We start from the raw sequence: 14,235 nt of genomic DNA, 5'->3' as shown, positions 1-14,235 counted from the left end.
AAACCAAATCCGCCATTTCCACAGCAGCCACTCGGAGAGATTAGCTTCATCTCTTCATGATTTTGTGGTGTGTTGCTTTGTCCCTGTGCCATGAATGTCTGAGGTTCTGACTAAGACAGAGAAAAGGTGATTGTTGCTCTGACTTATGAAAATGTAAACAAAACAGCAACTTATAGATGAAAAAGAATGAATAATATAATCCAATAGGATAAAATCTAAAGTTATGTGTCAGTTTAATCTGAATTAGATTTCACTAAATGAAAAACTAAGAGAAATTGATTTTCCTTTTTAAATGTATATCATTTAAAACATATAAACAATAAAATCAGCAATTTTCATTCCTTAAGTGTTTAAAATAAATAAACCTTACAGTTTTACCAAATATATGGGATGAAGTTTGGGAAAATGCAACTAAAATATATAAAAGCTATTAGTTTATTACCTTAAATTATAGATTTGCAAAAATAAATAATTTAAGGTAATAAACTAATAGCTTTTATATATTTTAGTACCAAACAAGATCTAACAACGAGGGAGGCAGAAGATATATAGACAGCTAATGAAAACAAGCTGAGTTTTGCATTGACATGCCATCTTGGTAACTTTTCAAGTTTTACTTCCACATAAATGAAACCAACCAGTGAGGGAGGCAATCCAGAAGGCATGTCATTTGGAATTATGAAATCATGGCTCTGATAAACCAGGAACCATGAAACCTACTGGAAGCTGCTGTTTCAGAGTTGTGACCTCTAAGTCTGCATGGTAAAGGAGACATAACCTGGTATTTTACATAAACAACCCTTTAAAACTGGCTTTTTAATTATGTTTAATAATTTTTGGGAGAAAAGAAATTAAGTAATTTTCATTTTGACTCCTTTTCATACCTCTCATTCTCTTGTACACAAGACAGCTTGACTTTTGTGTATGAGCATTCATGTGGATGTAGCTTAACTGTTTGCTGATGTCGTCAATATACCACAATTTGCCGGTTTGTTAGACAATTCTATTCAACAAATGTAGAATAGCTCTGCTAGTCAGAATTTCCCCAAAACTTGGCTTTAATGGTGCAGTGAAAGTTTACCAGAAAATTATGACTATATTAAATAACTAGAAGACTTTCAAATCAAGGGTAAAACTAATAAATTATTATCAGTATAATAATTGTATTATAACTGTAATTTGTTTAATGACCAGGGTTTTAGCCTCTAATCTAAAAGGTTGGACCCCTGAATCCGGCTGTTAAAAATTCACTTGTCTTCCACCAACTTAGCAATTTAGACCATGGCTATCAGCAACGTTGTTAATCACCAACCTAATAAATGTGTCTCTGTTCATTTGGATGCTACTGAAAGATGAGTGAATCCAGCCTGAGTGATAAGTTATTCACTATGCAAAATAAACACAAAAGACCACGGGTTAAAATACAGTGGTAGAATCACACAGTATTATACCTAAAAACTAAGTAAACACTAAACACTACTGAAAAACAGTAAAGTTTCATTAAGTTTATGGTGAAAAATGAATAATTACTCAGGAATGGATTACATTACGATGAGGCTGAAATAGATTAGCTCTGCTGGTCTCAGGGGTTCTGATCTGGATGGGTCCAACTGAAAAATAGACAGGGTTAGCGTGTGATGTAGCCTCTAGCATGAGGTAGCTGGAGTTGCAATGGTTGGTCCATTGTCTCATCATGTCATGCTTGGACTACTGTAATTCCCTACATCAGCTTTGAATGGCTCAAAATGCAGCTGCCTTTTCTAGCTGGCAGAGGCAGGCGTGAACACATCACCCCCATCCTGGCTGCCCTTCACTGACTCCTGCTGGATTTCAGGATCCAGTTTAAGATTCTGCTGCTGGCTTTAAGAAAAAAAAAAAAACATTTTAATTCAACTCTAGAACAACTATTCAACATCCTGGTGTTTTCTGCATCGGTAGATCTATGAGGAAGTACTGCTGAATCTGAGTTCTGCTGTACCAAAGTGATCTACTTTGTCTGTGCTTCTGGGACAGGAAATTCCGAAGGAAAAAAAAAGAAAGAAAAAAAAAACACTGGACTTTGTTTTGGTTTGTTTTTCACTTTTTTTGAAATGACTATGACCTGGATGACTGAGAATCTTCACCATTACTAGAGAGAAAATGCTATAGGGATCCAAATTGAAGGACCAGGGAGGTTGATAAACTGCAGAATATAGTGAGACAATCATTACACCCACTAAATAAGGTAAACACGCACATATGGAGTTAGATTTGTTTATGTATTATTCAATCAAAAAAGGTTGCTTCAATCACAAAAATTTTAACAAAAAAAAATTCACTTCAATTTTAAAAAAAAACTTTAATTTTTTTTTTTTTTTTGAAGCAACATTGTTTAAAAAAAAACTTGCAGCTCCAGATGTTTAGATGGCATTCCCTTTTCTCTTTCTTAATTAAACCTAACTGAGCTCTGACCTATATGCATCAGTAAAATGAGGCTTGGCTGGAGATGTGGCAGTACTCATTATTTACCACCAACAATCCAGGGCAACTATCAAATTCTTTTTAGAACATTTAAAAAAAAATACAACCTAAAATCTTGATGAAGAGGTTTGAGGAAGAGTCTGGTTCAGATCAAAAGGTTCCACATAGTATCAGAATGTCCATGGCTTTATTCGGGATTCCAGAACCAGCTGAGCTCACAAACAGCAGTAAATATCACACAGTTTGAGTTTTTCTGCTCTTGTCCTTTAGATCTGTTCAAACTCTTTAAAGCTCCTTAGCAAAAATGTGATTTACACTAAATTATTTTGTGACTCAATAAAAATGATAAAAATATTAAAAAAAATAAATAAATAACCTACTGATATATCAGTAGCATTGTAATGAATTATCAACAACTTGTTTTACATATTTTTTGCTTTGTTATATCTGCAATTTTTTTTCACACTTTTTAAAAGTAATTTATTACAATTGATTGAAATTTTATTACGCCTTGTTTGAAATGAAAATGGCGCCCTCTTGTGTCCAAGTCCTCTTTTTTTTCCACAAAAACTTAAGCTTGATGGTTTCATCCAATGTTTCAGCAAAAAAAAGCATAGAAATTTCCTAGAAATAGAAATTGAATGTGATTTGAACTATTAAGTTAGTAAACAGTCTTGTCTATATCTCCTGCTGGACAGCCTTACATCCTGCTAACATCTGCTAGATGTCTTTTCCTCTCACCTCCAGGTCCTTCTGCGTCTCCATCCTCTCTGCTGCACCTGAGACGATGTAATTACCTTTACGCTCATCCACATTGCACACGTAACAGATGCTCTGCTGATCAGTGCAATAGATATCAGAGGCTACATCTTTAGGTCCAGTATAGCTGTGATTAGAAGGAAAAGCTCCTAACCCAATCTGAGGACAGCTGTGGATCTCCCTTTGTTCTTCTGCATCCCAGTGCTCCTCGATACACTTCATGCAGTAGGTGGGTCCACAGGGAATAGTCACCAGATCCTTCAGCAGATCCAGACAAATTGAACAGGATTGTTTCTGGTCACTAAACTTAATGGGTTTTTTTAATCTATCTTTTTCCAATATAGTGTCCTTTATCCAAAAATAGTAACTATAAATACTTTACAAACATACATGCTTTAAAAAAGTATTTTGAATTGTATGTCAAAAGTAGTTTGCATTAAGACCTATTATACTTGATAATTCTAAGCAAAATTGGAATACAATACTGGGCTTATTTTAAAGAAAATGGTTTTATTGACACACTAAAACAATGGAAGGAATTTCGCAGGCACATAATGGCTATTTATCATGGATTATAATTAAAACATTTATGACAGATTACGGACAACTGTTTTTTTTTCTCCAAACAAACCAGAAACCACAGTCCAATACATTGTTTATGACATGTACACAAGCGGCCGAGCTTTCTTATGCATCATGAAACTAAATGCCGTGCAGAGAGAACATAAGTCCATGACTCTTAAAGGGGAGTTGGGACAGACTTCTCAGTGGTGCAATTCAAAAATAAAACATACATTACACATTACATGTCAGTGTCAGTTCATTTAATGCACAAAAAGCAATATACTGTTATTCTGGCTTTTTACTTTAGCTGGCATTTCAACCCTTACAGACATTATTTTCATGGCTAAATTTTACACACATTCTACATGTTGTTTTTAACGAGACTTTGGGCTAGAAGAAAAGTCCAACATTCATCTTACAAGTGGAGTTTCAATGAAATTCATCCATATGAGGAGATTTCAAGGAGTCATACATTTAGAAAATCATTATTTAAAAGGAGCAGAGAGAGGAAAACATTAACATCAAACAAAAGATTTTCTTGGTTTTTATACAGCTTTAGCAATCCCAATTTATCTCTTCAAATGAACCAAATGAACCACAGCTATGATTTCTTTACATCAATGACATCAATAAATATTAATATGAAAAATGTTTAAATATGTTGGGGTTTTTTATGTGCAGTGAGTGGTATGATGAAGCATTCCTCCCTTTCTGCAATTGTGTTCAGAATAATGTTTCAGACCATCAAACAAATCTTGAGATGAAACACAGATAAACTGAGACAGTAAAGAGAAAACTACAGTTTATATATATATATATATATATATATATGTATAACATGTGTAAAGTAATTTGGGAGTAACTGGCTGAGCTACACTTTCATGCAGCAGCAACTGCTGACACTCAGGATAAGCAAGGATAACTCACAATAATTCTTTATATTAGTACATTTTAAGGCTCTTGATTGAGCAAATTTTTTTAAGTCAACAAAAACATGAATGGTCGGTTTGAAGTCGAAACCAACGTATCTTAGTGAAATGTGGGCTTTAACTAGGCCACTTATCAGTTTGAATGTTGTTGTAATCTTTTTCGGAAAAGTCATGCTTCACACTTGACATAAAGATTTATTCAACAATCTGAAATGCTTAAGTTTGATTAAAAAGCTTTAACAAAAAAACAACTATCTTAATATAAAAAAAAACTTTTGTGAGATAAGGTAGCAAATCAAACACCCATGAAAAATTGAAACTTACATTTAATACCAGATTGGGCTGGTTTCTGCTCTATTGGGCTTCTTTTGAACAAGTAAGGCTGAAAAATGTCGATTGTTTCGATTAGGGCTGCTTTTCACAGAATCTGGCACGTGTTTATAATGTAATAATAGTAAAACTCTATCAAAATGATGATCATTGTGTAGCAAAATAATGTATAAAGAAAAAACATTGCAATAACATATTGTAGCCTAGTTTGTTTATTTGGAAATGAGGACATTATCTCAGATTTGACATCATCAGTCAGCAATAGTTACTGGTTAAATAAGCATCACTGTGAAATATTTCTCAGTGACCATTGTAAACACCCTATGTGGGCTTAAGAGTTCAACTTGGCTTCTGGCAAACCTTGTGTGAAATTTATGTTGCAGATTTTCTCTTAATTCTAAACTTGTACTATTTCAAGTTCGTTTTGGTGGACTATTTCAGAGTCTGAGAAAAGATTCTTAAAAAGAAACATCTATTGTAATTAATGTAGAGATTTTGGTCCGCAGCACTTAATAGCATTGAGGTTTCTGTAAGTCTCATAGAAATATTTCCATTAGAGATTATACACTTAGGAATAGAAATAACTTTAAACCGCCATATTTACCCTCTGCAAAATGTTAAAAAACTAGCCCGAATATCTGTTAGCTTTCCATGCATTGTTAGTAAATTGGATCTTCATGCTTTTAGTCAAAATGCAGCAAGTCACATAAAATTCATTCAGTTTAAGATGGAAATGTCCCAGATAGGCTACTGTTATTAAAAAAAAAAAAAAAAAAAAAAAAAAAAAAAAAGGTATTTTGTAGTTCACAAAAATATCAGAGGTCCGTCTCCTATTGGGTTTACATTTCGATCATGTTAGACCTAAGAATGTGTTTAGTTCACACAATTTGCTTGGAGATATATTCATTTCCAGTGTTTTCTATGTTAGCCCATATAGGTCACTTTATTGGTTTCCTCTTTTGAACCTCTGGAAGTTTAACTACAGTTAAGATTTAACAATATAAATAAAACCCATTTTCTATATGCTTGAACTGTTTGTGTGTTTTAAATTAATGGTAGTAGGTTTTACATAAAAAAAAAAAAAATATTAAGCTGTCATATGTGGACACACTTTTTCTTGTGGTTGGCCCCTTCTTCTTCTCTTTTGACTATTTGAGCTGATGTAACAAGTTAATTTCTCCACTGTGAGATCAATCAATCAATCAATCAATCCACTGTCACTGCTGGTGCTTGTTAATAGCTCTAAAATATAATAGGTTTTAGGGGAAAAATCAATCTATTTGATGAATTCACTGATGAAAATGTTCAGAAAATCATCATCAGATATTAAAACTGTTAATTACCGTTAAAGACTCAAACTTCTGAATTGGAGAGTTTCAGTTCCCTAACTGAAGGTTTTGGTCAGTTTAAAAGATGAAGTAAAGATGTATGAGGATTAAAGATTTAGCTGTCAATTTAGGAAAACTTTAGCCTTTAGATGAGGAGGGGAAAATAATTAGACTTTTCAGCTAACAAGCTCTTAAACAGCTCAATCGCCAAAAGGTTTGAAAAATTCGTTGTAACTTATTATATACCTTTAAAACACAGCTTATGTAATACTTTTTGAGAAGTCATATATATATATATATATTTGCAATGTATTTTTGGTACGCAAAATACTGAATCAAAAAATTATGCAAAGAGTCTCCTTTTTACTCGACGTTTGCTGTTCATGTCCATTTACTTAACTCTATATTTAAGATAGTAAAAAGAATCCTCTGTCACTTTAAAAGCTACCCCTGGTTTGGCTTTATGGAACTATTGGACTATCTTTATTCCAAGTATAAAATGTACACGACAGCTCTATTTTCAATAAATGCAACAAATATTGTGTTTTTATGAATATATGGCTTATTTTTGGAATGTTAGTTATTAAAGAAACAGGTGAACAGCTGCAACATAATTCAAGGTTGATAGTCTTACTATTTATAGAAATTAAAACACAAATATGTAAATATCTATGACAATCTTGTAAACGATACCATCTCAAGGAGCAGTGCAGATTGTCTGACAAATCATCGGGATAAAATCCTAAAAAGAAGAACTATACCACTCTGGAGGCATAAAATCTGATTAGAAAAAACACTGATCTAACTCCATCCCTGAGATTAGGCAGTGATTTCAGTGTAATTAATCAGCACACTGTTCTAAAGGTGATTCGTTTGCATTAATCAGACCTGGAAGATTTGACCTTGCAGTTCAAAGGGATGTTTGTTCTTGCCAAATGTTCAAGCTATAGTCAGCAGTCATGCAAAGGACAGTCATAAAAGCATGATAGCTCTACCAAAACAACAATGCATTTAACATCTGTGTGCTTTACACACTCAAAAAGATGGAAATGAAGTAGTGGCATTGGTCTCTCTGCAGAATGAAAAATCAAATTTCATCTATCATGCTTATGTCACACAGTAAATGTTGGGAATCAGTTGATGTTTGTGGATGGTGGTTTCCGGGGTGATGTGTGAAATAATGTGGCACTCATACGTCTATGTGCAGTGTGTTAGGCTGAGTTTGGTCACGCCTTCCCTGTGCAGCTTATAAAGCAGTTTGAATTCACTAGGCAGCTGATGCGTCTCCTGCCACTTTGTGGTGAACTTGGTCCCTTTCTTGTCGTAGTAATGGTACGGCAACTCCTTGCCTGTGTTGGGGTCCCATCCGAAGGGCCAGAAGCCGTAGAGGTGAATTTCATCGCACATGGCATATGCCAGTGTGTACATGAGGATCCCAGTGCTCAGACGTTTGGGAGAGAGGTTCTTAGTTTTCCAGTATCTGTGAGAGAAATGAGAAGTTCAATAAAAAATCACTTGTGCTGATTCTACTAGATTGTAGATGATTCATTCTAAATAGCTTTTCCAACTAGCTTTATCTCTGGCATTTTTAATATGATTCTGGCAAACATCAGAGTACTGATATATAACAAGCAATCGTACAAGTTGATTAGTAGGTCAGAAAATTATAAAGTAAGAATTTCTGGATTAAAATACTGTAAAATGTCCTTTTCATTCTTTGATTTACTTAAACCTTAATGTCCTCTCTTCTGTACTTCAATTCTTCTTTTTTTAAAGAAGAAAAAAACAGTAAAATAATTGCACAAAAGCAGCTCTTCAGTCGTTGTCCTAAAAGCTAAATTTCATTGTTCTTCATGTGGCAAAAATGTTTTTAAGATCAATATAGTAACTATTTTCTACATTAAACACCAGCAACATACAGCATAAATCTAAACACTATTGCAAAAATACTTTAACTCCTGAAACCTTTCACAAGTTGTCACATTACAACATGAAGATGAAGAACGCAAAGCAGAGAATGATTGAAAGGGAAGAAAAAATGGAAATAGCTGTGAAAAATCCACCCTTTGTAGGGGATACATCATAAGAATAACTGGATTTATGGCAAGAATTCATAACAAAGAGGTAGGCTCTACTCTAACTTTTAAAACAAAGCAGTTGCACTAGATCTTGTCTGGATTAAAGGGACATACTGTTCTTAGTGAGGCTGAAGTTTATGAAAAAAAAAGTATAGGTTTAATTTTCCCACATAAAATCTTGATTAAAAACATTGATTTCTTTAGTTTTGATTTTAAAAACATGTTCATGGTAACTGAATAGTTTGATAGCACAAATTACAAGAGAGCCTTTTTTCCTCTTCTAACAAATGATTAAAGATTTGTGATGTAATCTAAGCCTTTAACACAGTGTAAATATTTACATGGAAATAAACTGGAATAAGAGACTAAATAAAAGTGTAATCCTGATGAGTGGTGTTTTACATAGGGTTTTATATTTTATGTTCTTACTTGTTGACATCATGCATGATATTTCCTGGCCAGGCTAGTTCAACCTTCAGCTGGCCTTTGTGCTCCACAAAGAAGTCCACCAGGGTCCGGGTTACTGTGGCAGAGGTGTGAAGAAAGAAAGCAGGGATCCAGAGGATGGCTCCCTCCAGCTTCTTCAAGTTCAGGAAGAAATTATTCCTGTCTTGGATGGTCAGCAGGTTGTTGTAGTATCTCTCAAGGATGCTGGGGTTAAATGTAGTCAGGTTGGTCTTTTTTCCCACATCTTTGGAGTAGACATCTGTAGGAGCGAAGTTGCAGCGGAAGACAAAGTCTGCTTGATCGATTTCAGGACCGCAGTGGCTTCCAGTCAGGATGCCGCTGTTTCCCACCACAGCACATGTACTGTAGTGTTTGTTAAGGATGGGCGATGTCTCGGGGAGTAAGGACTTGAAGTTATTACTGATGGAGAACACATACTTGTGGCTGGAGTAGTCAAAGTGCATCAGCTGGCCGACGCGTACGCTGTTCTTAGTGAGGGAGAAGTTTTTAGGAATGTCGATGTAGCTGAAGATTTCTTTCCTGCAAAACATAGATTGAACCCTTTTAGTATTTCCCCTGTAATGTAATAATCTATGAAGAGCTTTGGCATTTCTTCCAGCAGCAAAACACCCCCATTACATGATAGTGCCAGCACCATGTTTCAAAGTTGGGGTGATGAGCTGAGGCTTGCATCTTTCCCCTATTTATTCCAGATGTAATGGCCAAATCAGAACAAAGAACAGTCTTGGTCCCTTAGTCCATTTGTAAACGTAATTAGTCCATTTGTAAAAGTAATTTTATTATGTGTATGAAAGTTAGTGAAACTGAAGAAATAAAGTAAAGTGTCCCTCAATACTATGGAATTTAGCATAAAGACCTGAAACGGAAGTTTGGTCTGCTTTACTATAAGTTTAATGGGCTGTTTCATTTTTAAATTTTATGTAAATATCTAGCATTGACTGAAAAGAACCAGTTGTATTAAAATCTTACTTCTGCTGGTAATATGCTGTCTTGTTGAACTTCCATTTGGATGGTTTTCCTTGGAGCTCCTCATTCAAGGCATTTGTTAGTGGGATGAAGGAAGGATCCAAGAAATTCATTGCAAACTGAGACCTAAAAACAACAGAAGAATAAATTCAGTGTTTGCTTTCAAAGGTTCATGTTTTAAACCCAGAGGCTGCTTTGGGGCTGCATGTTGTTCAAGTTTAAATTTTCTCTCCAAATTGCCCATAAGTATGAATGTATGCATTTATATTTAAAAGTAAAATTTTCAATTTTCAGATTTGTATTCAACAACAAAAAAAAAAAAAAGAAAAAAAAAAAAGATTTTCATATCTCATACTGAACCAAACATGTTTTGTCAGGCAGATCTGCTTGTGATTCCATTGAGTTTCTAGAAGTGTTGAATCAAAGCAAATCAATTAGCGGTGACTTTTCCCTGTTGCTGAACTGGCACTCAATCTGACTTATGAGGAAAGACATTTTCTATGCCTTTGAAGTTAGATTTATATTCAGTATTATATAGTATTTCAATACACTGATATGCAAAGATATAGCAACTGGTTATTGGCCAGTTCTCTATCATGTGTCAATTCAATGGGGGTTTATCCAACCCCCACTTTTGTTTTCAAACTCTCTATTTAGGCAAATGGCTTAAACAACCTGATAAGACAAAAAGGTTGAAGTAAGTGGAAAAAGGAGAGCCAATGTATTAACGCAACCTTTTTTGAAGACCACAGAATAACAGTGAACTGTGATATTTACAAGAAACCAGAACTTAATGTTGATTATCGTCTGTTTTTTTGTGGGGAACAGTATGTTGGTATATTCTGCCTCGAGTCAGCGAGCATAAAATCAACAAGCTTACAAATACACAGAAAAAAGACTAATCCTTAAAAGGAAAAGTAATCAACTAAAAAGGAAAGCTCCCAGTTTTCTCAAACCAAAACAGCAATAAACAACAGAAAGAATCTATAAACCAATGCATTAAAAACATTACTTTCAAAAGCACCAGAAGGATAGTGTTGCCCCTAAAAAAAATTATTAAAAACAGTACCCTAAACCAAACATGAAGCAGAAAAATAACTCTTCCTCATCTCCAAGGAAAAACATTAAATTGAAAAAAATATGCTCCTTCCAGCCTTTAGATGTTTATTTTCGTATTGCTTAAATCCAATATGTCTATTGAATCCTTTCTGAAAATCTCCATAAAATATTACAATAGGCTCATCAGGAAGTTCAGCTCCATTCAGTACAGGTCGTTGGAAACAGAAAGCGACAGGGAGTCTACAGAAAAAAAACATTACTGTTAGAAAATGTCTTCCACCACATGCATGAAGCTGCTGAAACTGCTGAAGTTCCTTCAGTGACAAACAGATGCAGAGAAGAGTGTTTGTTCTGCCCAGCAGCTGTTAGACTATAATCACTGCTCAAAACAAACACTACAAGTATTTACATTTCTGCTGTTTGAGGTTTTCAGAAAAGTTTTGTTTTGGTTTTTTAGTTTTGTGTCATCCAAACAGTACATTTATGCATTTTTGTTGTGTCCCCGGAATTGTAGATTACACAAGCTTGTGTGGCGTCTACAGGCTAACTTGAGCAGTGGATCTCTGCAGCTTCTCTGGTTACCATGGTGCGCTTGGCCAATTCTTTGATTAAGGCGCTCCTAGCCCGGCCTGTCATTTTAAGTGGATGGCCACGTCTTGGTGGGCTTGCTGTTGTGCTGACTCTTTCCATTTTGGGAGGATTGGTTTCAAAACCTGGGTCAGATGTTCAAAGTGTAAAATATTGTTTTGTTACCTAAATGTTTTTAAACTTATTCAGTAGCATAGGCAAGGACTCCTTCTTCCTAGCAGCTGTTAGACTATAATAACTGCTCCAAACAAACTCAGCAAGTGTTCAATGTACATCTATGCTGATTTAAGAAAAGTATTTTTCATAAATTGTGTTCTAATGTTTTTAGATGCATGTCAACATTCCAGGGTTGCACACTTCTTAATAATAATTAATATCACTGACTGCTGAACTGTTGAAAACTCAAATCAAGTCACAAATCAGGACTCTGCATCACAAACATCATACTTGCACTACATGGTAAATCTTCAAAATACAACTCAACTCAGTGTTTAGGCTGCATTTTGCACCATATTTATTTGTATATGTTTGCACTGCTCTGAACCTTCCACATCAATGCCTTTTGCACCATGTCTCTCCTGCACTGTTTACATTTTGATTATTACTGCACTTTTAAATGGAAATGTTCATTTCACTGCTAAGCTGCTACTAAAATGTTTGTTATTGTTAAAACATTCTTTACGTTGCGTGTATCTACATGCTTTCCTGTTTATTTCCCTTTGCAGCTGGGGTGCGTGAACTCCCCCACTGAGGAATCATTTTACAAAGGATAAATTATGTCTCTATAAATGCTTTTTGTTTCGGGGGAACAACATAGTGATGAACAGGCCTTTTGCACTTTAAAGCTATTTACAAAAAAATGCAGAGTCTAAATTTGGGCCTAAAATGGTGCAGATAACCTGAAAACCTGAACTAGACAGAAAATCGTAACGGTGATGCTCGGCGAGTACGGTTTGAACTTCAGCACTCTGGACAGCTCCCCGTTAAATTAACAGGAAGTTTATGATAAGAAATGGTATATATAAAGTTCCCCATAAATAGGCCACACTCTGTTTACATTCACACCAACCATTGTCCGCATTTCACCAGCTGCTCTTAATCTGCCCTTAAAATAAAAAAATAAAAACCTTACTCACCGAAAGCCTGCGTGAAACATAATCCGCGGGTATTTGTTGGTGCCGAAGAGGCTGTCTTTCCTCAGAGAAACGTAGCTGATAAGCGACAGGATGAGCACAACGACGCACAGAATAACCAAACCCAGGGCCTTGGCGATGCGGACCATCTTGGGATCCTTGTCATTCCCAGTATGAAGCTGCAGCGTCGGCCTTAAGTTGTCATGGTGGCAGGCGAATCGGAGCGCATCCAGGGGTATGATGGCGCAGAAGATGGAGGCTCGGTGGTCCGCATGGTGAAGATACCGAGGCTGCTCAGGCTGACGGGGATAAAATCATGAGGCTGAGCGGAGATGCGCGTCAACATCCAGCCAGCTCTGTCCTCACAGCTCCGACAGGCTCCCTACCGCCAGCACCACTCCTCCTCCTCCACCCGCTCTCACTGATGCAGCTTTCTCTGCAGCACAAAGAGGAGCTTGTCTATCAACAGACTGAGAGGGGCAGAAATAGATAAGGGAAGCTTTTACAGCCTCCAGAGATGGATTATTTATTTATAGATGAGGTATAAATATAAAGTTAAAATCAGGCTGTAAACCTCATATAAACACAGCTTTACTTGCTGCATGATTTGAATTAATACTAAACCTGCATAGAGTCAGGTTATGTATAAACATCCAATTATCTTATTTCCCTGTGATTGAAATCATAAGACTTTATAAGCTTTCCTCAGATCAGATTCCCATGTGTTGAAACATTTTGGGAAAGCCCAGAATATGACATCATGTTTTTGTACGTTTCTTATTGGTTAATTTATGATGATTGAATTAATTAAAACATAATTCGGAATGTTTTTATTAAGGCAACACATAAAACCTGCCACAGATTTGTGTAACACTGAATAAAAGTGGAAAGTGTTTCAGGGTGTGTCTCCCTGATAGCTATCTTGGAATAATTTGTACTCTTCTTCAGGCCTTTCTTCTGCTTTCCTTGGTTTTGACAGTGCTGTTTGTGCGCTAATGACCTCTCGTAAACATCAGAGGCCATCACAGAGCAGCTACATCTATACAAAAAATTAATAGCCAATTAATAGTGGACAAGACGATGCACTGGGTTTTATTCTAGGGTATCAGAATAATGCAGGATTGATAAAAACAGTGTTCCTGTTTTTATTTTAAACAAAGTTTAGAACCATGAGAACAAAAGAAAGCAGATTTTTTTTTTTTTTGTCCCATTGGATGTTGTTGTACTGCTTTGCGTGTTTAGAATAATTACACCAGATTTAGTTTAATTATGAGTGAAGAAAGCTGTGATAACACCATGTCCTTTAAAAAGTAACCCAGGAGAGACACTGACCCGCAGCATTACAGACCTTCATACTTTCCACAAGCTCCTTGACTTGCCTCATCAGTTTGTCACAGCTGGGTGTGTTTAAAATTGTCTGATAATTGCTGTCCCTGTAGACAATTAAACAATCACCAACATTTTTAAGGCTGACAGCTGCCTTCATGGCTAGTGAGTCATAGGATGGGCTACCAGTACTGACTTATGAACGAGAGGGGGTCAGTATCCACCTACTTCTTCCATGATAAACACA

At 35.7% G+C, this 14,235-nt stretch overlaps 1 protein-coding gene across 1 annotated transcript; it reads right to left on the bottom strand.

Moving 5' to 3' along the window:
- Positions 1 to 5,184: 5,184 nt before the first annotated feature.
- Positions 5,185 to 13,124, bottom strand: LOC107085165 (sia-alpha-2,3-Gal-beta-1,4-GlcNAc-R:alpha 2,8-sialyltransferase-like). Its single transcript, XM_015375363.1, has 4 exons — positions 12,666 to 13,124; positions 9,886 to 10,008; positions 8,878 to 9,435; positions 5,185 to 7,850 (listed from the first exon to the last, which is right to left on the bottom strand). Exons 1-4 carry the CDS (start codon positions 12,809 to 12,811, stop codon positions 7,568 to 7,570), a joined length of 1,110 nt encoding a protein of 369 aa, XP_015230849.1. The 5' UTR covers positions 12,812 to 13,124; the 3' UTR covers positions 5,185 to 7,567.
- Positions 13,125 to 14,235: the final 1,111 nt, after the last annotated feature.

This window comes from Cyprinodon variegatus, unplaced genomic scaffold (genome assembly GCF_000732505.1).
Source record: "Cyprinodon variegatus isolate N-32 unplaced genomic scaffold, C_variegatus-1.0 Scaffold118, whole genome shotgun sequence".
Taxonomy (NCBI): Eukaryota; Metazoa; Chordata; class Actinopteri; order Cyprinodontiformes; family Cyprinodontidae; genus Cyprinodon; species Cyprinodon variegatus.
The sequence above is the reverse complement of the archived record's forward strand: the minus strand, read 5'-3'. Positions and strand labels throughout refer to the sequence as shown.